At 40.8% G+C, this 25,124-nt stretch overlaps 1 protein-coding gene across 1 annotated transcript in view; it reads left to right on the top strand.

Moving 5' to 3' along the window:
* Nucleotides 1-25,124, top strand: part of LOC130928229 (uncharacterized) — a 76,250-nt gene that overhangs the window by 12,012 nt on the left and 39,114 nt on the right. Inside the window, exons 8-17 of the mRNA XM_057854603.1 lie at nt 231-355; nt 527-700; nt 6,424-6,519; nt 6,945-7,183; nt 9,426-11,241; nt 12,390-12,563; nt 14,275-14,448; nt 14,775-14,948; nt 15,461-15,634; nt 16,639-16,812. Of these exons, the coding sequence (XP_057710586.1) occupies nt 231-355; nt 527-700; nt 6,424-6,519; nt 6,945-7,183; nt 9,426-11,241; nt 12,390-12,563; nt 14,275-14,448; nt 14,775-14,948; nt 15,461-15,634; nt 16,639-16,812 (3,320 nt within the window). The remainder of the gene's footprint in view (nt 1-230; nt 356-526; nt 701-6,423; nt 6,520-6,944; nt 7,184-9,425; nt 11,242-12,389; nt 12,564-14,274; nt 14,449-14,774; nt 14,949-15,460; nt 15,635-16,638; nt 16,813-25,124) is intronic.

Raw genomic sequence — 25,124 nt, 5'->3', positions numbered from 1 at the left:
AGTCTTCTGTTCAGTTACGCGTTAATATTGTTGTATGTTGTATGTAGTATTGTACATTGCTGTTTTCCGAACTCGTCCAAAGTTTATATTCGTAAAGTTACACCAAAATCCGCAAAGCTCTTTAGCTGCCCATTAACCAGGTTCCCATCCTGACTTCAGGCAATTATCTCGTTTGTTGCAGTCTGTCCCACTGCAGGATCGCCAGTAAAGGATGTGTTTCATTGGCTTAGGCTCTCAAGTTAAACCCCTCCCATCTTCAAGAGCTTGACTTGAGCGACAACAATCTGTCAGACGAGGAGGTTGAGATCCTTTCAAAAGGACTGGCCAGCCCACACTTCATCTTAAAAGTCCTCAAGTAAGGAAGTTCTCCAGCTTGTATTGTTCTGGTGATTTGGTCAACTAATCAAAAGAATCACTAATTATATTAGCCAAGGATAAAGCAGACACAATGTTACTTTCATTAGAAGCTTTATCACTTTCAACAGGTACCCTGACTGACTTCAGGCAACTATCTCTTTCATTGAAGGCTTTCAAAGTGCAACATCCCGAAGCGAGGAGGCATTTCGTTGGCCAAGGCTCTGAAGTTAAACCCCTCCCATCTTCAACAGCTGATTCTAGAAAGCAATCGTATCACAAAAGAAGGAAAGAGGGCATTAGTAGACATCCAAAAGGATCCCAGCTATTGCTCGAAGACTGTCATGTAGGATTCAAACAATGTTGCTTTTCAGAGATTTTCACGTTGAATTTTGATTTTTTTTTTGGGGGGGGGGGGGGTGTCTTTTCTTCAGCTTTTTAATTAAACACTGAAGAACAATGTTTGATGCCTGCACTAAAAACATCCTCAACTTGCTTAAAGAAATGAGAAATTGCTTGTTTGATGTGCACTCGTGATACGATGTTTTTGCAGGTTGAACAAGTAGTTTTGAGAATTTCAGTTGTGATCTGAAAAACGTACCAAAGCAATTGAGAAAAACTGTAATGCAATGTCCACTACTTTGGACCAGTTCTGGCCCAAAATGGTTGCTGATCCAGCAAGTGACTCTCTATTGAGTTTGGGCCATGTTTCAAAAAGACACTGGGGCAAACCGTTTTATGAAATTGGGCCAAAATTTGCCCTACATCTGGCCCATGTCCGCTACAGTTATATTTTGCTATCAGGGTTTACGCCTTCTGTCATTGTTTGCATACTATCCTCATTAAAATCTGAAAACCTATAAATGTTTGGGTGGTTTTAGTTCAAGCAGACGCTACATTTTAATCTGTGTGATTTTGACAAAGATCAGATCACATTTGATGGTGATTTTATGCAGAAATGTGAGAAAAATTCCAAAGGGTTCAGCTTTTTCATACCACTGTATTTTTTTTTTTTTTCAATATTTTTGATGTAAAAAAGTGACATTTATTTGAAATATTACCTTAATGGGTAACTTTGATTTATTTACACAAGTTTTATTGGTTTGATTTTTCAAAACAAAAGCATTTCAGGTACTGCCTTTTTTTGTGTGTTGTACCGAAAACAAGCTCCTCAAGAAACCCGACCGAAATTAAAGTATGAGATGGACCACTCCACCCATCTTATATATTGTTGCGAGGCCACGTTAAAGCTCATCATAAAACGGCCTCTGATTAAATCTAGACAGTTGAAAGTTCAAAAGAGTAAATCAACTTCTGTACAAACGTACTCGACTGCCAGCAATTCCAATGTCCCAATAGAAGCGTCGTTTCACATCTATCATGAATCTTGACTCTATATTGCTCAACATTGCTTCTAACTATTCGGGTGAAATACTTGGAGATAGGTTATGGACCTCACTTTTGCTGATTAAAAAAAACAACTCCACAACACTTATTTAATAATATATTCATCATCTAAATTATCTCTAAAAATATACCAAATGTACACAGTAAAAATATGCTAGAATCCCCTTAGCTTTTTCAACATTTGCACACGATGTGCGCAAACATATACACAAAGACGTGCCCGCATTGTGGGTGTGTCTTTCGGTCGAGGACTTTGGACCTTAGCGCGCAGTATTAAAGTGACTCACACGGCGAAAAGACGACAACAAGGACGAGACGAGAATCTCGCGTAAGTACAACTTTGTTCTGTCAGTTGTTGGATTGTCAGTATCTCTACCGGTCCAGGTTTGTTCATAGGTTAGTCGGTCGTTCCCTTCGGTTGGTTGTTTTTTTAGCGTTTATTTCACGTGATCTCGTTTTAGTTCGATTGGTCAGATGTTGGTCAGCTTTTCGCTAGTCCATCAATCGTACCGTCGGTAAGGAGGATGATTCAGTAGCCGCATTTTCTGAAAACAAAGGCTTAAGACGCACTTTCTATGAATGGCCTTTTTTAAAACTTTTTTTCATGTTCACATTGTATCACAAAAGTGAGTACACCATTTGCATTTTCATCCGTCTCATCAGACCATAGGAAATGGTTCCAATAATCCATGTGCTTTGTTGACATGTCTTCAGCAAACTGTTTGCGGGCTTTCTTGTGTACTGTCTTCAGAAGAGGCTTCCTCCTGGGGTGACAGCCATGCACACCAATTTGATATAGAGTGTAGCGTATGGTCTGAGCAATAACAGGCTGACCCCCTCCCCCCCCCCCCTTTCCAATCTCTGCAGCAATGCTGACAGCACTCCTGTAACGAGTCACATGACATTTTGGAGGGAAAATGACAAGCTCAATTTGGACATTTAGGGATGTATGTAGTTTCTAAGGGGTGTACTCACTTTTGTTGCCATGGGTTTCGATAGTAATGGCTATATTTTGAGTTGTTTTGAGGGGAAAATAAATTAATTCTCTTATATAAGTTGCACACAGACTACTTTTCATTGTCAAAGTTATTTTGTAAGTGTTGTCCCATGAAAAGATATACTTAAATATCTGCAGAAATTCGAGGAGTGTACTCACTTTTGTGATACACTATACGGTATATTTGCACCACATTTTAAGGTGCATAGAATAGACACTACAGTAGAGGCTGGGGCTACATTATGCATTCGTTATAGTATACTATACTATACTATATTATACTATACTATACTACACTATACTATATACAGTGTTGTTAATAACGGCGTTAGAATATAACAGCTTTACTAACGCCGTTATTTCTTTCAGTAGTGAGTAATCTATATAATTACTTTTCTCATCTTGGCAACGCCGTTACCGTGACGGGAAAGGCGTGCGTTACTATGTTGGATGAATGAAGCGAGAAAAGTCTGAGAGATACGGACTCACGGAGACGACAGAGCAGAGCAGGAGTGGGGACGCCGTTGCAAACGCGATGCGAGGTGGCTCCAATAATACCTGACTGTAGCCCATAGCCTACAAACTACGCCCACATAATGCTACGTTAGATATCACATACTATAGAACGAGATGCAAATGACAGGCACGTTGGCATAAGCAACATATATATATTTAGAACTAGATGCGTTAGTAAACAGCCGCCATCTTAAAGCAGCAGACCTCTCAGGAAGGCTCTGTTATAGAGAACCTTCCTAGCGAAGCTAAGTAACTTTTTATTTAAAATTCTCCGAAATCGGCAAAATCTTGACTTAACTCCATCTTTAAAAGATGAAACAGTTTTAAAACTTCCACAAGTCGAAAGTAGACAGAAAGAAACTAATGCAATAACGGGAGCAATTTTACCAACATTAACGGTTGATTCAGAACATACACCGCCCCCCCCCAAAAAAAAAAAAAAAACATGAAAATTATTACCTGTTACTTTGTTGCCAAGTAATTAATTACTTTTACATTCAGGTAACTGAGTTACTAACACAATTACTTTTTGGGAGAAGTAATTTGTAACTGTAATTAATTACTTTTTTAAAGTAAGATTAACAACACTGACTATATAGATAAACTATATTCGTTATACTGTGGTCCGAGTTGCTGTGAGACCCTAAACCTATGCTCCTATTCTAGGTCCTCAGGAAATAGTAAATTTTTAACCTGTTGACATTTGTTGTCAGTGCAAAGGGTGTGTCAAGTGGGAGGTTTTAAAACAACTGACTTTAGCCTATGCTGATATATCAAAAGATATCTACTTCTATAAATGCGCTAGTTTCGTTATGAGTAATAATGGACTGCGATAATAAAACAATGGACTTTAGCCTCTGCTGCCATCTCACGAAGCATCATGTCATCTAAACCCACTAGTTTCCATGCGTGTGCTCTGAGAAAAAAAAAAAAGATACTGGAGACAAAATGGCAGACGAGAAATCGGCGTCGTAAAGTCGAAATAACATATGTCGGGTACGTCGTAACCCAGGAACTACCTGTTTTTGTTTGGAAAATTTTTGAAAAGGAAAAAAAAAAATGTCTATTTTTCAATAGATTCGTGTATGATTTTTTAAAAATATAAGTTATTAAAAAAAGAGGAATAAACAGTTAACATCTCTATAGTCTGATCTGGTACAATACAGGATACAACAAAGCCAATACAAGTGACTATTATATGCAAGATAGCAAAAGGAATGTCCATTAGTTTCCTATTTCAATCAGTCGTGTTCATCGGCAGAACAGGAAACAATTCTCCAAATTAGTCTGGAGGAGGGCTGGAAGAAGGACCACAGAATGCAATCGTCCCGCGTAAACAAAGCGACGACGTCAACTTGGGTCACAGGCAAAGCCTTCTACCGTCACTGCTTTCTGTTGTGTTGCGTAGCCTGGAAAAACAGAAACTGAGCAGGACAAAGGTTTCTCAGCCGCGTGTGTTCCCCTTTTCAAGGTTCCCCATATAGGGAATCTTTGGCCACAAACTGAGCAGGAGAAAGGTTTCTCCCCAGTGTGTGCTTTTGAAGGTTCTCTTTTGAAAGAATCTTCGACCGCAAACTAAGCAATAGAAAGGTTTCTCACCAGTGGGCGTTCTGGTGTGTCTTTTTAAGCTTCCTTTTTGTGACCAAATTTTTTACCACAAACTGAGCAGGAGAAAGGTTTTCCTCCACTGTGTTGTCATGTGTTTCAACACCTAGGTAATGACTGGGGTAAAGGTTACAAGAGGTCAATATTTTAGGGTTTGGTGAAGCAAATAACAATTCTCATTGATGCTACATTGATGATCACATTGACAGCAACATATGTCAAAGCAATTGACTGCCAAATACATCAATTCCATTAACAGGAAGTGACCTGTCATCAACAGAAGGTGACCCGATATCAACAGGAAGCGACCAACCCTCCAATAAACAGTAACTAGGCCATGTAAAGCTATCACAAAAGAATCTCTGATCAAATCTAGACAGTTGAACGTTCAAATGAGGTAGCTATTTCATCAACTTCTCTCCGAACATACTCGACGACCAGCAATTCCAATGTCCCAGTAGAAGCACATCTACGTATCACATCTATATATATACTTGACTGTATCTTGCTCAATGTTGCTTCTAGTTATTTTGGTGAGCTACTTGGTCTTTTAACTCGCATTTGCTGATTGTTTCAAAAGCAATTACTTAATAATGTTTACGTGCAACATTAAAAGTATCTCTAAAATATAATGTAAATGTAGACCATCAAAATTTACTAGATGCTTTTCCTTAGCTTTTTTTGCACAAATGTACGCCTGCGGTTTGGGTGTGTCCTTCGGTCGTTGAGGACTTTGGTCCTGAGCGCAAAGTATTTAAGTCACTCACACGGCGAAGAGACGAAGACAAGGACTAGGTGAGAGGCTCGCGTAAGTACTTTTAGTTGTTGGATAGTCAGTGAATCGTTAGCTCAAGTTTGTTCATAGATTCGTCAGTTACTACGTTTGGTTGTTTAGCGATGATTACATGTGATCTCATTTTAGTTTGATTGGTCAAATGGTTGTCAGCTTTTCGCTAGTTGATCAATTGTACCGTCGGGTCAGGAAGATGATTCAGTTTTTCGGCTTAAAAAGTAGGTGAATCCTTAGGAGCTTGCCCAATAAAGGCTTAGGCAAGCAACCGGTTTTAGGTCCTAGGAAATAGTTTGTGCTGATCTTTGTCGTAAGTGCTATGGGTGTGTCAAGTGGTGGGGTGATTAAAACAAAAAAAAAACTGACTTTGGCCTTGGCTGATATCTCACCAGATATCGAGTCACATAAACGCGTAAGTTCTGTTACGAGTGGAATTGGACTGCGATAATAAAACTATAGACTTTAGCCTGTGCTGATATCTCGCCATTTATCTGGTCATATATACAGCAATTGCTCATAAATTTTGCTATCGGACCTCTTTGCAATAGAAAATATAGAATGATTGAATATTTTGTCTCCATTCATTTCAAATATTTTCAACGTCAAAACAGTTTATTTTGTAGCTCAGAAAAAGTTAGCAATAAGCTCCAACCTTATGTCGTGTCGCTTTCCCGAGAAATGTCTTTTGTGTCATGTCACTTAAATGGTTTACAAGCTGAAGTTATGATAAGCCATGAAAAGTTGTCGTTCGCAGATACCTGATCGACGGTCACATCGCTCACATGTTAACATGGAGGAAAGATGGAACTGCTGTTGGAAACACTGTCGCTGCCTCCAGTGCTCAGTTAAGGTATAGTTGCACGGGGCTTATCAAATGAGCCGAAGGCATGAAAGCGATCAATTCATAATGAGAAAAAAAGAAAACGATCAAAAGTAATGTGCAGCCCAGGAAACAATTTGGAAAGTAGTAGAGTAAAAAGTATTTATATGTGCTGTAAAATGGATTGAAGTAAAAGTAAAAAGTACCACTTCATATTTGTACTCAAGTATACATACAAAAAATGTACTTATGTACAGTAATGAAAGATATTTTTTCTCCTTACATTCGCTAAGAGGAATGAAGAAGATTGACCTGACATTTGTGTTTTGCGTCATATCACTCAAACGGTTTATGAGCTCAAGTTACAATAAGACAATAAAAGTTTTTGTCTGCAGATACCCACTTGACCGTCACCTCACCCGTAGATAAGTCAGAAGGATGGCTCTGGAAAGCAGACAGAGGGAACTGTTGTTGAACACGCTGATGGAGCTGGGGGAGAAGGACTTCGAGCACTTCAGGTTCCACACGGACCTGCCTCAAAGTGTGCGTGAAAACACCCGCCAGGCGTACATTGCTGACGAGCTGATAAAGAGGCACGCCCAGAACACTCTGTACCAGACCATCATGCTTCTGGAGAAGATCGGTAACATCAATTTGGCCGAGAAGCTGCGGAGCGACATGCTGAAAATAGAAGGTTAGCGTCCCGTGGTGGAAAGCAGGTGACTTGAAAACTGGAAGTTAACCATGAAACGACCCGTGGCAAAATTTTTGTTGCTCATCTATTCCCCAATCTCAACTCCTGAGACATAACCATTGCTTCTCATTATGTGATCATTTGTTGCTGCTCTGTTGCTCCTAAGAGGCGCTTAGGAACAATAGATAGACTCTGTTTCTCTATTTCATCCAAGAGATATCTGAGAATGGAGAGCTCTTATCGAAATCTCATCAGTCGCTCTTCCTCATCTCATTTATTTCTTTGGAATGCATAACCGGAGCAATAGATGAGGTCATTTTGAGCCACACGTGAGAAACATGAGAAATGATTAAGAATTCAAAATAAATCCTTAGTTCTTAAAAAAAAAGTCATTGATCAGTGTTAACAGTACATTCATTTTATTTATCAGCATACGGCAGCAGTTTATATGAATACAAAAGAGTTCACTTAAAATAAAATAAATTACATGTGGGACATCATAAAATTGAATCACTCCTCCAACTAATCATTGGCGTGGTGTTTCTACAATGAAAGGAGTCTCCTCATCTCAAAGAACGGGAGCGATTCTTCTCATTTGAACCCTTTACATTCCGAGCAATTTTTGTGAAATTAGGATTTGATTTTTCTATGAGTATCTATAAACCACTCCCCAAAAACGGTGCCTTGTTGCACATATTTTTAATCCCAAATCATCAATCTTCATGAACGTTTTTTTTTCCATATTTCTTACATTTTTGAAAGCGTCATCACCAGCTTAAGTCGAAGAATTTCACATGCCAACTATGGAAAATCACACACATTGCTTGGTGACTGAGAAACTATTACTCTCAGTGAAGTTTTGATCATATAAATTGAACATCTTAGCTTTGATTTGTCATATTGCACATCATGGTTGAGCAAATGAGCAAGGTGTCATTTACATTCCAAAAACGACACTTTTTGACAATAGTTTGTAAACAATCCACAGTATTCTCACAAAACTTGAATACTCACACTTTCTATTCATTTTAATGAAATGAAACGTCATCTTTTACATCTGGGAGTGGTCTGTTCATGCCCCTGGCTCTACCTCTCGCTCTCTCAGCCCTTGGAGCTAGAAATTTTGAACAGGAGGGCATTTTTGAAAAAAAAATATTTTCTTAAACAGCAAAACCCTATCCGGAAGAAAGTTTCATTTCATTGAAATGAAACATCATCTTTTACATCTGGGACGGGTCTGTTCTACCTCTGAGCCCTCGGAGCTCTGGCAGAGGGTTGATCTGACAAGTGAAAAAATGCATATGTATTCTATTGTTTACATGTAGCCCAGTGGTTCCTAACCTTATTAAAGGTACCAAACCCCACAAGTTTCACATGTGGATTTACCGATACCTTTGGAATTAGATAATAAAGCTGTTTATTTCTAATTCAAAACCTATATATCTAAGCTAGCGAAACAAATCAATTGATTCAGCAGTGAGGGTAACTCTGTTCAAGGTACTGTAGGTCTGGAGAGCTTAAATCTTATCTAATTTGATCTGCTCTTCAATATGTTTATGATAAATGGCTATATATTTTCATTTTATTACCTTCTTTGAGGAGATCAATGCCAACTTTGATCAAATCCTCTTCCTCTGAATTCATTCCCTCTGTTTCTATGGACTCATCTTCAGACGCGGCCTAATTCGGTGCTTCTACTCGCCTCATAAGGACTTATACTGGTGTTCTACACTTTATTCTACCCCTGCTTTGTCGTTGTGATTTCATTTTGTCGATGTAATTGTGAGGAAAAATTGGTTATTCTTGCAGAGCCGTGATATAAAACTTCAACTCACAAACATCAAGTCACCGCAGGAAACTCATTTAGTTACCATGCCACAGTGCTGCCATCTGGTGTTGAATGAAAGAGCGACTATTCCTGTACTATATACTGGCCAAAAATGACGTCTTAATGACGAGTACAACAGGCGTTACGGCCCACAGAAATCAAGGGAATGCGATTGTACAGTGGGGAGTGGAAAGTGAAAGACTAATAAAACAAAGACATCGCTGAACAACTCAACCATGGAGGTATCTATGAAGAGCCAGTGCCTTGGGTCACACAACCACAGAAACTGCCACATTGTCTGTGATGTGAGGGTGGGACTTTTACGTATTCATGTCTCTGGTGGCTGTGTGCCCTGGGTTTGCTCACAAAGTGATTGTGTTTTGTCCATAATGGGTTACTGTTGCTTTTGTGCAGGTGCAGTCTTCTCCGTTCATGATGATAATCAGGTTAACCGATTGAAGGGGGAGCTGCAAGACAACCTGCGGCATTTATACAGCCTGGCTTCCGAGGGCACCACCGAGCGCTGGCAGCAGCAGCCTCTGACGGATGTCTACACGGAGCTGGACGTCACCTACGGAGCAGACGTCAGCCCCGACGAGCGGCACGAGGTCCTTCAGATGGAGACGTGCACTGCGGCCAAGGAGTCTATCCTGCCACGCGACATTTTTAAAAGCCCTGACGGGACGCAGCGACTGATACGCACACTTCTTACTGTCGGCTTTGCGGGAATCGGAAAAACCTTCTTGGTTCGAAAGTTTGTGTTGGACTGGGCCAATAGGAAAAGCAATCAGGACGTGCGCTTCATATTTCCCTTCACCTTCCGCGAGTTGAACATGGACAAAGGAAAAAGCTTCACGTTGGCCGAGCTTATCCGACTCTACGTGTGGCACATGAGCGAGGGGACGCTGAACAAAATATTTGCCGACCTGCAGATGTCCGGGAGGCGGGACTACGAAAGCAGCAGGATTAAGATCTTGTTTGTCCTGGACGGACTGGATGAGTGCTGCTTCAAAATGGACTTAAAGAACCACACCAAAGTGGACATGGATTTGAAGAAGGCTTACCCGCTGGAGGAGCTCCTGGCCCACCTCATCAAAGGGAACCTGCTTCCTTGCGCCCGGGTTTGGATTACCACGCGGCCCGCATCGGCCCGCGATATCCACTCCGACTTCATCGACAGCCGAACAGAGGTGAGAGGATTCACCGATTCTCAGAGGTTGGAGTACTTCAGGAAAAGGTTCCCAAATGAGGAGCGCGTCATTGAGCACATTCGGAAATCTCGCACCATCTTCATCATGTGCCACATTCCCATCTTCTGCTGGCTCACCGCAACAGTTCTTCAGCATCATTTGAACAAAGGGAAGAAGGGAGAGCTTCCCACAACGCTGACTGACATGTACTCAGCATTTTTAGGTCACCTACTGGAAAACTCCAAGGAGAGAAATACAACGAAGTACATCCTTGACGTGAAAGTGCTGGCCAAGCTGGCTTTTGACCACACCATGAATAAGTGTCAGATCTTTTACGAGAAAGACCTGGCGGACAGTGGTTTTGATTACAGCCAAGCTGCAAAAAACTCCGGAATATTCACTGAGGTCTTTAAGGAGGTCCATCCGCTCAAAAGCAAGAAACAAAAGATGTTTCAGTTTATCCACCTGACCATCCAGGAGTATCTGGCTGCACTGTACGTAAAGATGTGTTTCTTCCACGACAACAAGAACGTACTGGATACAACAAGATGGAAAAAATTGTTCATGCCTGTTAAGCGGAAGACAATCACTGAGGTCCACAAGTCAGCTCTCCAGAGAGCCTCGGAAAGTGAAGGAAACCTGGATATGTTCCTCCGCTTCCTCGTTGGTCTTTCATTGCAGTGCAACCAGGAAATAGTGGGGGCACTGCTGAAGGTTCCTCATGACTGGGAGCAAAGCAAGTCAAAGACAGTCAAGTTGATACAGAAAAGGATCAAACGAAACACTCCAGAAAAGAATGTCAACTTGTTCTACTGCCTAAACGAGCTGAAGGACGACTCCTTGCTGAAGCAGATCCAGCAGGAATTAGCTTCAAGTCGTCTGTCCTGGCATCAAATGTCAAATGACATGTGGTCGGCTCTGGCCTTCTTCTTACTGACAGACACAGAAACCCTGAAGTCCTTTGATCTTCGCCGCTACTCCCCATCGCCTTTGGGACTCAAGAAGCTTCTGTTGGTGGTCAAGGCTTCTCAAAAATCAGAGTAAGTTCTCTAAAGTGAAATGAAGTGGAGTCCAAAAGCACAATGGCAAATCCAAGAAGAAGTGCACAAAACACGAAACAACAAAAAATTATGAAACAATCTAAAATCACAAAACAGATGGATAAAAAAAAAATAATACAAATCTCACACCCACACACACAAAAACAAATTAAAACACAATTGCTTGTCAGAAGACGCGACAACAAATCGGAAAACAAAACAAAATCACCTCATTCACTCCCAAAAATGTGTTCATAAATTTTTGGCTCACTTAAGTTTACTACCAAAACGTATAAAAACAAGAATTGAGGATTCTTAACTGATCATAACTGAAGAACGGAAAAGTGTAGAAAAACTTCTTTTACTGATGAAAGATTGGAATCGACTTGTTCTTTTATGTGTAGCCATGAAACCCAATATTCTGTAGTGCTTGACAGATCAGCCAAAATCATTGTAAATGAACAAAAAGCTATGGTTTCTGAAAAATGTCTGAGAACCAGAAATGGTTGGCACTGATGGCGAAGTTGACTCGTGGCTGTTTGGACGAGTGGAAAGATAACTATATAACCACGTCTATTGCTACTTTTGAAGTGATGATGACAGTGTGATTCATTGCAAAGACTTCATGTTATTACTCGAGATGAACACATTTAATTGTTGGCTAACCCTAATTTCAATGTGTGTAATGCTCCAACTAAGTCAGTGACATCAGCAAAGACGGTAAGAAATTGCAAACAAAAAGCTGGGTCAGTGTAACAGGTTTACCTAAAGTTCATCCTGAAACAGTAGGAAATCCAAAATCTTGAAAAATCTCAAATGGGTCAAAATTTGGGTTCAATCCAATCTATAATCTTGAAAAAAAGAAAAAGACTACGATTCACACATCGTGGTTGTACGAGATAAACATCCTTCTTGACGACATCCAAAACAAACACTGCGTCCATCCAGCACAAGTAATGTTGGTGATATTATCACGGGAAAATAAAATGCATAATGTCTTTGGATTTTGTCATTTGCTCTTTATTTTTTGTTGTCTTGTTTTGTATCTTGAAATATAATCTATTATATTTTTTCAAAGCACCATACCATAGTCAGCAGAAGTTAGGTTTGGCTCACTCTCACGACTTCCTCCTTCCTGTGTTCTCCAGTCTAAGTAAATGTTGGCTTGACAAAGGCAGCTGTCACCTGCTGGCTTCCGTTCTCAGTTCTCCATCCAATCTGAGGCATCTGGACCTGAGCTCCAACTACGACGTGTCGGACGAGGAAGTCGAGATCCTCTCAAAAGGACTGGCTAGCCCACACTGCAACTTAGAAGTCCTCACGTAAGGAGCTCTTCCACTTAGAAATCTACCTCCAGTTCGTAATCTTCCGCGGATACGGTTGACTTATTGAATGAATCACCGTTGCTACTAGCCACGGATAAGGGCCAAAATATACCGGACACGTCTTTGGTCCGGGTATAGCGAGATAGAGCATTGGAGCCAATGCGTTTCCATTCTATCCTATCGTTCAAAGTATAGTGACCGCGTCAGTGCTCCGGACTGACTGCGGACCATCTCCGGCGTGCCAGAGCCTGCCGGATGGTTTAGACTATTTTCTATTTTTGCCGGACACGCATCCGTCAAAATGGGCGAGCAAGGCCTGGAATCAAAAGCCCAGTTGCTTATTCACGGTAAAAACACCTGCAAACATGGACAAAAGCTTTATCGTGGAGGTGGAAAGTCACAATGTGATTTATGATGCAGCAGATCATTAAAAAGGAAGCTGCAGCAAAAGCTATGAGGATTGACTGTGAGTTATTATGCAAGGTGTGTAATTTAAAACAGAAATAGTGCCACAAACTCATAGTAAAAGCAAATAAATTCGGGAAAAAATGTTCAGTCAAATCAAGTCCACCTCTCTCTCTGCTTCTCTGATGAGTACAGACTCTGTGTGTTTGTCGTTGTTTATAATGCCATATTTTCGTGCCCGATTACCCGAGAGCTCTTGACGGGATGGAACCGCCGGACCGCAGCTGTGCGCAGCCACTCTTTTTTTTTTTGCCAACTTTTGAAATACTGCGTAGTGCGCAGTCAACGCGGCCAGTATATTTTGGCCCGAAGGCAGTCATAATTTTACTTTGATTAGAACCTCCATCAATTTAACCAGGTTCCTTTCCCAACTTCAGGCAATTATCTCATTTTCATAAAAAAAAAAAAAAAAAAAAAAAAAAAATGTTTTCCCTGCCAAGTTAACATAATTTTTCATTCTCGAAAATTTAGTTGAATGCTTTTGAAGGCCTGATTTTTCACAAAATCCATTTCATGACTTTTAATGCTTTTTAATCACCCAAATAAACCGTGTATTAGTAAAGGGAAAGGCAGACACGATTGTCATGCCTTTTTGTTAAAATGATAAAGAATTAATAAGTTGGTTAAAATTGTAAAAGTTAATTAAAAAATAAATATTGTTGTCCAAAGGTTTCATCTGAAAAGCGTTGGGAGTGAGACCTATCCTTTTCTAGCAAAAGTGCATTTATGCTGAGGGCCAGAGCATCTGTTGCATTGAACAATCTTTGACGCCAACCTTTTTTCCTCTTTTCAAGCGCCTGTGAGGCTTAAAAGTAACATCGACGAACTTGCTCTGCCAGCTAAGCCTAGGCTAACCTTCATCTTTGTAAGTTTTTACTTAGCTTGTATATTGAGTTTGAAAAATATATTTTTTGTTTCAGGCGAACTTTTTCTCTATCCATTGATTTCACTGAGACATTCTGTTGTGTTTGTGCTAAGCTACTCACACATAGGAAGATATTATTGTATTACATTTTGAATGTATTCATTTATATCTTAGTTACCAACAAACTATTTGAGACCTCCATAAACCCAAGAAAAGTATGCCTTGTCTCTGGAGAGTTTCATTTTTTGGTTCGCTGGCTGTAGAGCAACACATGTCACGTATTGTGAGGACAGCACAACGATGTTACTTCCAGCAGAACCGTCATCCCCTTAAGCAGGTTCCCTTCTTGACTTCCGGCAATTATCTCATGTGTTGCAGGCTGTCACAGTGCGGGATCACCAGTAAAGGATGTGTTTCATTGGCTGAGGCTCTCAAGGTAAGCCCCTCCCATCTTCAAGAGCTGGACCTGAGGTTAAACAGCCTATCGGACAAGGGGGTCGAGATTCTCTCAAAAGGACTGGCCAGCCCACACTGCATCTTAAAAATCCTCAAGTAAGGAGGTCCTTCAGTTCGTAATCTTCCATGAATCCGGTCAAATAATCAAAAGAATCACTGCTGTTGTTAGCAGCAACTCTAATAAATTATGTAATTTAAAAAAAAAAAATCCCGTCAAGTTTACATAATTTTTAATGCCTCAACCATGGAGTTTAATGGATTTTCACAAAGAAACAGTTAATGAGTTTAGATCCTTTTTAATGACCTGCATCAACCCTGTATTAGTCAAGGAAAAGGAAGACACAATGTTACTTTCAGCAGAACCTTCATCACTTTAAGCAGGTTCCCTTCTTGACTTCTGGCAATTATCTCATTTGTTGCAGGCTGTCATGGTGCAGCATCACGAAGAAAGGATGTGTTTCATTGGCTGAGGCACTGAAGGTAACCCCCTCCCATCTTCAAGAGCTGGACCTGAGCTACAACGATCTGTTGGACAAGGGGGTCGAGATCCTTTCGAAAGGACTGGCCAGCCCAAACTGCATCTTAAAAGTCCTCAAGTAAGGAGCTCTAACAGTTCATAATCTTCCATTGGTCCCGTTGACTATTCAAAGGAATCACTGCTGCTATTAGCAGCAACTCTCATAAATTATGTAAAAAAATAAATAAAAAAAAGTTTCCCTAAATTTGATTCTTTTAGGGGGTGGCATGGCTCAGTAGCTGTCCCCCAACCCAGAGGATGTGGGTTCAGTTCTGTCCCCTGATGAACTCACCTAAGTATCCTTGAGCAAGATATTGAACCCCACATTGCTCCTGGTGCTGCGTCACCAGTAGGTGGATGGCTTTGAGAGCCTTGAAAGGTGGAAAAGCGCTATACAAGTTTCACACCATTTGTAATGCTTTTTAAGGCCTGAATTTTCACCCCCAAAAAACGGTTTTAATGCTTTTAATGCCCTTCATCAAACCTGTATTAGTCAAGGAAAAGGAAGACACAATGTTACTTTCAGCAGAACCGTCATCACTTTAAGCAGGTTCCCTTTTTGACTTCAGGCAATTATCTCATTTGTTGCAGGCTGGGAAAGTGCAAGATCACCAGTGAAGGATGTGTTTCATTGGCTGAGGCACTGAAGATAACCCCCTCCCATCTTCAAGAGCTGGACCTGAGCTTCAACAGATTATTGGACGAGGGGGTCGAGATCCTCGCAAAAGGACTGGCCAGCCCAAACTGCATCTTAAAAGTCCTCAAGTAAGGAGGTCCTTCAATTCGTAATCTTCCATGAATCTGGTCAACTAATCAAAAGAATCACTGCTGCTGTTAGCATAACTAGAATCAATTATGTTAAAAAATAAAAATCCTGCCAAGTTTACATAATTTGAAATGCTTTGAAACATTTAGTATAATCCTTTTTAATTTTCACAAAATCCATTTAATGACTTCATGCTTTTGAATGACCCGCATCAACCCTGTATCAGTCAAGGAAAAGGCAGACACAATGTTACTTTCAGCTAGAGGCGCACGATAATTATCGGTCCGATAATAGGAATTATGACGTCATCCCAATAAATCCAATAACAATATATGTTATCGGGCCATTTCATAATATTTTTGGCACATTGTCGGATTGGGATGTGTGCGTTGGTTTCCACTCCTGTTTTGCCAGTATGCAGTATGGTTATTGATATGTAATTGCCAGGTTAAGAAAGTTGTTCCATGGACCAAGACGACAGAAGTCTCCTCTCCTGTTGCACCAAATGTTTTATCTGCTGACAAAGCAGAATACCTGTTGGGTTTATGTTTGTTAAGCATCGGTGTTCATTGTTCAGGGGAACACATCGTCAATGATATTGACTGATTGTGATTGACTCAAATTATATTTATAAATATATATTTTTTAAATAATTTTTTGAAAAATGAATATGGACAGTTTATTTGGAGTCAAAACTGTTCTTGTGTTTGTTTTGTTCATTATAATAATGTTCATGTCATCATGAAAATTCTGGTTCGGTAAGGGCAAATCTATATTGAATCAACCACTAGTATTTTTGACCTACATTTGTTCAACAACTCAGGTGAATATACATTGAAAAAATGTATATATATTGTCGGATATTGTATCAGTATCGGCCTTGAGGAGCAGGAAGTTATCGGTTTCAAAAAATGGATATCGTGCACCCCTACTTTCAGCAGAACCTTCATCACTTTAAGCAGGTTCCCTTCTTGACTAAAGGGAATCATCTCATTTGTTGCAGGCTGTCAGAGTGCGGGATCGCAGATAAAGGATGCATTTCATTGGCCAAGGCTCTCAAGTTAAACCCCTCCCATCTTCAAGAGTTGAATCTCAGGGCCAATCGAATAGAGGAAAAAGGAAAGAGGGTCTTATTGGACATCGAGGAGGATCCCAGCTATAGCCTGAAGACTGTCAGGTAAGATCTAAACAATGTTGCTTATCAGAGTGTAAATTCATGTTCAATACCTATTGTTTGTGTCTTTCTTCAGGTTTATCTAAGAAAAACGTTTGGTCCTTGGCGTCAAGAAGGGCGAGTCATTCCAAATGTTCATTATTAGAAGACGTCGAGTCCATTTGGTCTCCTTCAGATTTAGACCAGGTGTTGGCGCTACGGGCAAAGCGGCCTCGCTCACAGAATTCGGGGAGGTCGTCGTCGGGTTCTTTGCAGCCACGTGGAGGTGGAGTTCAATGGGAAGGTCTACGATGTTCCCACCAAACTGCTGGCAGTTGTATTCATCCATTTGTACTGGAAGGGGCTGTCCAAATGGATTGGACTCTAGAGCATCATCAATGGCAGCCAGTCAGTTCAATAAGTACCCTTTAAAGGGTTAACTTATGTTTTTCACAAATTTAAAAGAAAATGTGATACGTACACCTAAAATAGTTTTGCTCATTTTGACATAGTTGTTTTAAATTTGATCATTTTCACTTTTTTGTGCAATATGTTGTTGTGTATGAGAACCAAGGGTCGCGTTAACCGGATATTTTCCGTCGTTGACCGGTTTTTTAAACCGGTGACGGAAAAAACTGACGTCCGTCCGTCATTTTGACAGGTTGCAATTCACACCCCAGACCACAGGGTGGCGAGTTAGCATATTAATTAGCTATTGTCTCTCTTAATGCATGACGTCGTTGGCTCTTCTGTCAGAATATTGTAGCGTCACCGGGGTCTGGCGGCGGCACCGTGATTGACACATCAACGCGAGGTTCTTATTGGTGCATCCGGTGTGCCAGCGCGTCATCCAATTGATGGACAAGATTGCCGCCCAATCACATGACGCCACAACTCCGCCCCCCTGACTGGAGCCGCCATATTGTGTGTCAGCTGTTCATGTTTACACATTACCGCTATGTACATGCCTCCTATTACGGCGTGTTTTTCTGCTCGTTAATATTAATAATCAAAATGGTGAAGGCGTGTGTGGCGGTTGGTTGCTGTAACAGAAAAGATAGACGGAGAGACTTGAAGTTCTACCGTATTCTGAGAGCCCCGGGAGGTTGAGAGCGAGATGGACTGCTGTAATTCGACAAGAAATCTGGGCACCAAACGATCACCACAGACTATGTAGTAGTCATTTTATATCTGGTAAGATGCATATAATATATATTTAGAAGATTTTGAGCTGACAACCACAATTAAGATCATTGTGTGACGTTGGTGATTGGGGTCTATATCGTTGCCTCTTTTTCTTTGGGAGCGGAGTTGGCGGTAAGCAGAGTAAAAAGGGAGAAAAATACCACGACTCCCGTGTCTAATTTTTCGCCGCCGAGCAAGCGTTACAATATTAATTATAAAATGAATGAAAACTAAATACTATTGAATATGTCATCATTATCATTTTAAAAATTTAAGTGACCGGTAAAAATAGACTATGACCGGATTTTTATGACCCTGTCAGTCAAAATGACAGACAACGAAAATGTCTAGCGCAGCCTCTGATGAGAACATGAAAACCCTAACTTGAAATAAACGTTTTTTAAAATCATCTAAAAAATTCAAAAAGAACTTGAATCAATACACTGGAAACGTTTCATTTTGTTGACTTGATTGAAATGCAGGAAGGTCAGGAGGTCGAGTCTCCAATACAATGAGAAGAATTACAATGACAAGTAACACGACTCTGATTATATGTTTTTTAAAAAGAAATGATAAGCAGTATATGAGTTCTTTTAACCAAATATGTTTTACTTGAGTGCATTTAATGGATGACCCCTTTTTCTTTAACTTGAGTCATATTATTTGGAAGTAATGCTCATTCTTGGGTACAATTTTCGGCTTCTCTACCCAACTTTGGAAAAGCAACAAACGACTGGTGTATGCCAAAGTAGCAAGAGTAGCATATTTTCTTCACACATCTATTCAAGTGAAATGTTTGGTGAAACTACTGTTAAAAGTACTTTTTTTTCTCTCCAAAAGTCAATGTCCCGGGAAAAAAATATATGCATCACTACCGGCCTCATTGACGCTGCCGGATGAGCCCTTTCAGTGCAAAGGGTTGGGTCTCCTCTAATGTCCCAACAGGATGGATAGGAAAAGAAAACATAATTTTTCAAAATATTTGTTCGTCAATGGCAGCAAATGCGTTCACAGAGACATTATTGGAGTGGAAAAAAATGGTAGCAACTTGTTGGTTTCTTTTTTATTGCTAATTTAAAAAATATATGCAAATAACAACAAAAAAAGCTAATCCAAAAATAATTGCATATAAGAAAACCCAACAACAAATCTCAAACCAAATTAATAAACTCATTCACTCCCAAAGATGTGTTATATAGAACACTTAGGTTAGCGTTCAAAACTGTATAGAAAAAATACTTGCTGATTTTCAACTGCTCATACCTAAAGAACGGAAAAGTGTAGGAAAAAAATGATTTTCATGATTCAAGATGGGAATCCAGTTGTTCTGTTTTTTGGGTTTGTGTAGCCATCAAACACAATATTCTGTGGCGCTTGACAGATTAGCTAAAATCAATGTAAATGAACAAAAGGCAATGGCTTCTGAAAAATGGATTGGAGTGAATTTTTTGACCACAAACTGAGTAGGAGTTTTTCTCCAGTGTCTCCCAGTCAATATGGATTGGACTTCCAGTGCCATCACTGGCAGCCAATGAGTTAAATTTAGGGAGGGAATCACAATTCATGCATAATCAATCAGGGAATAGTATCATTTCTCATTTTCACTGTAGGACTGCACTACTCTAACACACCTAATGTAAAATAAATAGCACACCATCGTTTAAAGAAACAGAATAGATACACAACGCCATCTTATCACAGAAGCCCAAAACGTGTGCGCCACGAGCAAGATTGACGCACCAAACTCTGGCAATCAGTCCTACCGACAAACGAAAAAGGACAAAGACCAGCGCGCTTTGTCCTAAAACAAGTGGTGCCTGCCCAGATGACAAAGTTGATAGCAGGCGCTTGTGACGTCAAGACTAGCGTCGGTCGCTGTGGCAACCACATCCCGTCCACGCACGAACCTAAACAGCCCGAAACCAGAAGAGGGATGATCCCAAAGCAACGCCTGGACACACCTTCGGCCGGCCCACGGACTTAAAAAACATTGGACACTGAGATGAGACAGATTTGCTGCTCGGAAACGTAACCTTGTTTTGATCCAGAATTGTCCCTCCATCGTCTGTTTTTGCCTTGTTTTTGACCATTGTCGACAAATAAATTGTCATCCTGCTTTCGGCGAGTCTTTTTCAAACTTTTGGAACATGGAGTCAGTACAAACGGTTTATATCAGAGGTGAACGCGCGAAGTTCTGCCTTTCTGGTTGGCGCGCGCGGAGGCAGCATCGGCAGAGCGGCACTTTGTTCAGCTGTCGCTGTTTCCGTGCGGCTTGTCTGGGGAGGCGAACTTCAAACAGTTGGCGACCTGACGTGATAGGCCCAGACGACGGAGGGGATGGACGAGCGGCTGTGGAAGAGTCAACTGAAGCCCTTTCTAAAGGTAAAAAGACGTTTGGTCGAGGCGGGTGAAAGTTGACTTGTAGCGGCCTTCGACCATTTTGTGTTTTGTCTAACGGTGATTGTTGCATTCGATTGAAGGCACACGGGGAATTAGTTGCGTTACAGTAGTCTTAACACTAGAGGGGTAGCTTCATAGAGAGTGCATGAAGTACGCCATCCGTTTTGTAGTTTAGGCTGGGCGAAAGAAAAAAAAAGAAAAGGACAAGTTTAGATTAGAAAGCGGGTGTCCCCGGAAACCAATTAAATTGCGAGAGACAATAATTGAGAAGAGGTTGTGAGTCGCCCCCTCCCCTCCCACCCCCCGCGCTTCTCAACTGCAGGTTGTGAAACAGCACTTCCCTTCCCTCCCATACATGCGGGTTGGTGTCTGGGCGACACAATCACCAGATTGTTGTTTCCCGATTTGATTTGGTGGGACACACGTAATATATACATGCGCATATATGCATACATACATAAATATATTTGGGCTGTCAAAATTATCGCGTTAACGGGCGGTAATTAGTTTTTAATTAATCACGTGAAAATATTTGACGCAATTAACGCACGTGCTCCGCTCAAACAGATTAAAATGACAGCACAGTGCAATGTTGCCTTGTTACTTGTGTTTTTTGGAGTTTTGTCGCCCTCTGCTGGCGCTTGGGTGCGACTGATTTAACGGGCTTCAGCACCCATGAGCATTGTGTAATTATTGACAACAATGGCGGGCTACTAGTTTATCTTTCGATTGAAAATTTTACACATTTTATTAAAACGAAAGCATTAAGAGGGGTTTTAATATAAAAGTTCTATAATTTGTACTAACATTATCTTTTAAGAACTGCAAGTCTTTCTAGCCATGGATCGCTTTAACAGAATGTTAATAATAATGCTATCTTGTTGATTTATTGGTATAATAAACAAATACAGTACTTATGTACCGTCTGGTGAATGTATATATCCATCTAGTCTTATCTTCCCATTCCAAAATAATTTACAGAAAAATCTGGCATATTTTATAGATGGTTTATAGTGCGATTAATTACGAATAATTAATTGTAAGCTGTGCCCTGCAATTGGCTGGCAACCAGTTCAGGGTGTCCCCTGCCTACTACCCGTAGTGAGCTGGGATAGGGTCCAGCACCTCCGCGACCCTCGTGAGGAAAAGCGGCATGGAAAATGAATGAATGAATGAATAATTGTAAGCTGTAATTAACTCAATTAAAATTTTTAATTGTTTGACAGCCCTAAAATATATATGTATGGGATATGAATGGGTATGTATATGTAAGTTAGATTAGCTGGCGGGTACCCCCGAGTTGTAGTCAGATTGCGAGGAATTGACAATTGCAAGCTCGTTCTGATTGTTGGTTTCCGATCTGATGAGGGGGATGTTACACGCAATATGTGGATGCATTTATATGTATACATAGAAGATACATATATATGGATAGGCATATATACTTGTCCAAAAGGAAGTGGTTTGATTGGCAGGCAGCGTCAGGCTGGGTCAAATTCACCGGGACTGGAACGTGGCGGTTCCCCACCTCACGTCTGACGAGGCGGAGGTTGTGAGCTGGGCTCCCCCGAAACGGGGTAGTGGAAGCCCTAGAAAGTGGTCCCTCCTCAAAAAAACGATAGAAAAATGTATAAGTTAAGGCCGCTGTTGGAGTGACGCCCAACAGCAAAGTAGGCCTCGCTGCTTGCGGTAAGCAGGAAAACGATTTTGCTGTGGTAGCAAAAACATGGCCATGAGTGGATCCGCCCAGCGGAAATATAGGTTAGGGACCCGGGATGGATGGTTCAAAATAAGGAGTGCGGGCCGGCGATGGCCCCTATTTGCAACATGGGGTCCTCGACGGCATCTGCTGGGTTTTTGCCAAAATTAATTATAAAGGGAGGTTAGAATTGAAGCCGGGAATTTTCCAGTCTTTTTTGTTAACTATTTAAGATGAAATTGAGAGCCAAAGAGGGAAAACATGTTAAAAAAAAAAAAAAAATCAGTAGATCTGATTAGAAAAGGAACACAGTATTCAAAATGAGGTGGGCGTGAGGCCCCCCTTGCTCTTGTCCTGGCCAAGCAAAGCAAGGAGAGCAACATTCAAGCACATTTTACTACTGGTGATATCAAATTGACAGTCTAATGAAAAAACAATCTTAAAATAGAACTCCAGATGAAAAGCTAATAAAGTGAAGAAGAGGCGGCATTAGAGGAAAATAAACCCGTGAGCTTGATTGAATATGATAGAATGCTTTAAAATTACAAAAGCCGCTTAAATTGCTTAAAAACAATGAAACTGGTTTTATTCGCCGGGGCCGGCGTGTCGGCCTCGGCTGGATCACCCGGTATCGGCAATTCCCTCTCCGGCCAGAAACCCAGTACCAACTCTTTTTACATTATTTTTCATTAAAAGGTTTGGATTTTCTTTGCTTTTTCCCTTTTATTGATTTCACATGCGGATGTTGCTGTTAGGAATGTGGTGTGGAAAGACGCCCATGACGTTGTTGGTAAGTGGTGGGAATACACATTGTTTAAGTAGTAGGATTTTATTTTTTCCGTCACATTTTTTCGATCTTTTGCAGTCACATTTGGGTTCCGTAATTCCTCGACACATGTCATATAAGTTCACTGGGTTGTTTTATAGTTCCACAATCACAATAGATTCATTTTTGTAAATTCCGTTACCGGCTCAGGATTTTTTGTTCAAAGACTACTACTCTTTCGTTAAGTTCTGAATCATAGTGCTCGGTAGATTTTTGCCATTTAAGTCCCAGTTTTTATTCTTTATCCTGCATTTTTGTCATTTAGGATAGGAGATATTAATTTTATTGTTTTTTTTATTTGTAATTTTAATTAGGATATTTTATTATTTTTTTGGTAAATGGGGTGGAATAAAGTTTTTCTTCGCGTGCGTCACGAACAAGATTGACGCACCAACTCTTGCAATCAGCTCTCCAAGCAAACTCCAAGGACAAAGCGCTTTGTCCTAAAACAAGTAGAGACAGCCCGGACAAAAAAGTTGATAGCAGGCGTCCCATCCGCGCACGAACCTACGCCGCCCAAAACCGGCCACAGAGAGGATGACCCATAAGCAACGCTCAGACACACCTTTGGACACACCTTCGGACACACCTTCGACACGGCCCGCTTCACCACGGACTTTAAAAAGACTGGACACTGAGATAACACAAATTTTGCTGCTCGGAAACATGTAGCCTTGTTTTGGATCCAGAATTGACCCTCCGTCGTCTGTTTTTGACCATTGTCGACAAATAAATTGTCAACCTGATTTCGGCGAGTCTTTTTCAAACTTTTGGAACATGGAGTCAGTACAAAGGGTTAATATCAGAGGTGAACGCGCGAAGTTCTGCCTTCCCGGTTGGCGCACGCGAGGCAGCATCGGCCGAGTGGCACTTGTTTTGGCTGTCGCTGTTTCCGTGCGTCTTGGCCGGGGGGGCGAATTTCAACAGACTGTACTACTCTAATGCACCTAATATAAAATAAATAGCACCCCATAGCTTAATGAAATGAAGTAGAATAGATACGTAATGCCATCTTATCACAGAAGCCCAACGTGTGCGTCACGAGCAAGATTGACGCACCAACTCTTGCAATAATTTCTCCCGGCAAACTCCAAGGACAATGCGCTTTGTCTTAAAACAAGTAGAGCCAGCCCGGATAACAAAGTTGATAGCGGGTGCTTGGGACGTCAAGACCAGCGTCGGTCGCTGTGGCAACCACGTCCCATCGACGCACAAACATAACCGCCCAAAACCGGCCACAGAGGGATGATCCCAAAGCAACGCCCGGACACACCTTCGGCCTGGCCCTACTCGACGACGGACTTAAAAAACACTGGACACTGACATAACACAGATTTTGCTGCTCAGAAACATTTCCTATGTAGCCTTGTTTTGGATTCAGCATTGGTCCCGCCGTCGTCTGTTTTTGCCTTGTTTTTTACCATTGCCGACGAATAAATTGTCAACCTGCTTTCGGTGAGTCTTCTTCAAACTTTTGAAACATGGAGTCAGTACAAAGGGTTAACATAAGAAGATAACGCGCGGAATTTCCGCCTTCCCGGTAACATCGCCAAAGAAATCACCAGCTTCGTCAGGTTTTTATCATTTATTTCAGAACTTATCCAACACAAAACGCCTCCTAACCGCCAAAGTTGACGGTGTTCTCAAGAAAACATTGAAAACGAAAGTAAACTGTCAGCCGCTCCACTCCCTCCCCTCGGGTTCTAATGTGCCACGTCCGGCACATTAGAACCCGATTCGTGACACTATTACAGGAACTATTATCATCATTATTATATTATTATTCTGATTTTTATTTATAATTTATCTGTTTTGCTATGTGTAATTGCCATTTATAATCGTACCAGCAGTATTTATTAAGGATTTAGTGTAGATTTTTGGGCTGTGGAACGATTTAATGGGATTATATTGTATTCTTAAGGGAAAATCCTGCTCGACATCCGACCATTTCAATTTACAAACAAGGTCCGGGAACAAATTAACTTCGTATGTAGAGGTACTACTGTAATTATATCTATTATTCAAAATGTGTCTTTTTAGCTTAAAATCATGGTGTCTTAAATTATGTTCTTTCATGATCTCACTTCCAGTTAGGGTTTCGCTGTTTAATTTTTTTTTTTTTTTTAAATGCCCTCTTGATCAAAATTAGCTTCCCCCAGAAAATTGAGATTTTAAGCTTTTCAATGATGTATCACACATGCATATCGAACAATTTTGAAATTTGGC

This window comes from Corythoichthys intestinalis, chromosome 1 (assembly GCF_030265065.1).
Source record: "Corythoichthys intestinalis isolate RoL2023-P3 chromosome 1, ASM3026506v1, whole genome shotgun sequence".
Classification (NCBI taxonomy): Eukaryota; Metazoa; Chordata; class Actinopteri; order Syngnathiformes; family Syngnathidae; genus Corythoichthys; species Corythoichthys intestinalis.
Note: the sequence above shows the minus strand (reverse complement) of the source record. Positions and strands in the feature narration are given on the sequence as shown.